The sequence below is a fragment of the Terrapene carolina genome, unplaced genomic scaffold, assembly GCF_002925995.2.
Source record: "Terrapene carolina triunguis isolate 2854851 unplaced genomic scaffold, T_m_triunguis-2.0 Scaffold1190, whole genome shotgun sequence".
Classification (NCBI taxonomy): domain Eukaryota; kingdom Metazoa; phylum Chordata; order Testudines; family Emydidae; genus Terrapene; species Terrapene triunguis.
In genome coordinates, this window is record NW_020665541.1 from 1 (window position 1) to 1,211 (window position 1,211).

Sequence of the window (1,211 nt, forward strand, 5' to 3'; positions counted from 1 at the left end):
GCCCCCCCAGCCTTCCCCTGCAGTTCTGGGTGAATGCGATCAGGGTGTTGGGGGGCTGTGGGGGTGTTGGGGAGGGTGATGGGGGAGCTGGGGGTCTCGGGGGAGGGTCTCTGGCACTGTCTAACCCCCTGCCCCCCCAGCCTTCCCCTGCAGTTCTGGGTGAATGCGATCAGGGTGTTGGGGGGCTGTGGGGGTGTTGGGGAGGGTGATGGGGGAGCTGGGGGTCTCGGGGGAGGGTCTCTGGCACTCTCTAACCCCCCGCCCCCCCAGCCTTCCCCTGCAGTTCTGGGTGAATGCGATCAGGGTGTTGGGGGGCTGTGGGGGTGTTGGGGGTCTGGGGGGGTCTCTGGGACTCTCTGACCCCCTGCCCCCCCAGCCTGCCCCTGCGGTTCTGGGTGAACGTGATCAAGAACCCGCAGTTCGTGTTCGACGTGCACAAGAGCAGCATCACGGACGCGTGTCTCTCCGTGGTGGCCCAGACGTTCATGGACTCGTGTTCCACGTCGCCCCAGCGCCTGGGCAAGGACTCGCCCTCCACCAAACTGCTCTATGCCAAGGACCTGCCCGGCTACCGCGGCTGGGTGGAGCGGTGAGTGGGGGGAGCCAGGCGGGGGGCAGCGAGAGCTGGGGGCACACTGCAGGGCGGAGTGGGGGGCAGGGGAGGGGCTGTGATGAGCAGGGGGGTTGGGGGGAGTGGGCGACGCAGGGGGCTCCCTGATGGGGGGAGAGGTGGGGGAGGGGCATCAGGATACAGGGGTTGGGGGGTAGAAGGGGTAACGGGGCCGTGGGGGGACAGTGGGGGGAGGGGCGCTGGGATGCGGGGGGAGGGGGTAGAAGGGGTAACGGGGCCGTGGGGGGAAAGAGCAATGGGGAGAGGTGACCCTGCCCCCCCTCACCCTCTGCCCCCCAGGTACTACCGGGACATCGCCAGGATGGCGCCCATCAGCGACCAGGACATGGACGCCTACCTCGGGGAGCAGTCGCGGCTCCACGCCGGGGAGTTCAACACACTGGGGGCGCTGGGCGAGCTCTACCAGTACGTGGGGCGCTACCGCCAGGAGGTGAGACCCCCGCCCCCCCCATTGCTGCCCCCCTCGCCAACCCCGCCCGGCACTGGGCAAGCCCCCACCCCACTGCCCCCCAGTTCCCACTGCCCCCCCGCCCCCCAGTCCCACCAACCCCATCCAGCACTGGGGGAGCCCCCGCCCCCC

The 1,211-nt window shown here is 70.1% G+C and overlaps 1 protein-coding gene across 1 annotated transcript; it reads left to right on the forward strand.

The window, feature by feature from the left end:
- Nucleotides 1–376: 376 nt before the first annotated feature.
- LOC113408236 (plexin-A3-like) lies at nt 377–1,061 on the forward strand (the record flags this gene model as incomplete). Its single annotated transcript, XM_026661408.1, has 2 exons — nt 377–589; nt 911–1,061. Coding segments are annotated over 2 exons (364 nt in total), but the record flags the coding sequence as incomplete, so codon positions are not given.
- Nucleotides 1,062–1,211: the final 150 nt, after the last annotated feature.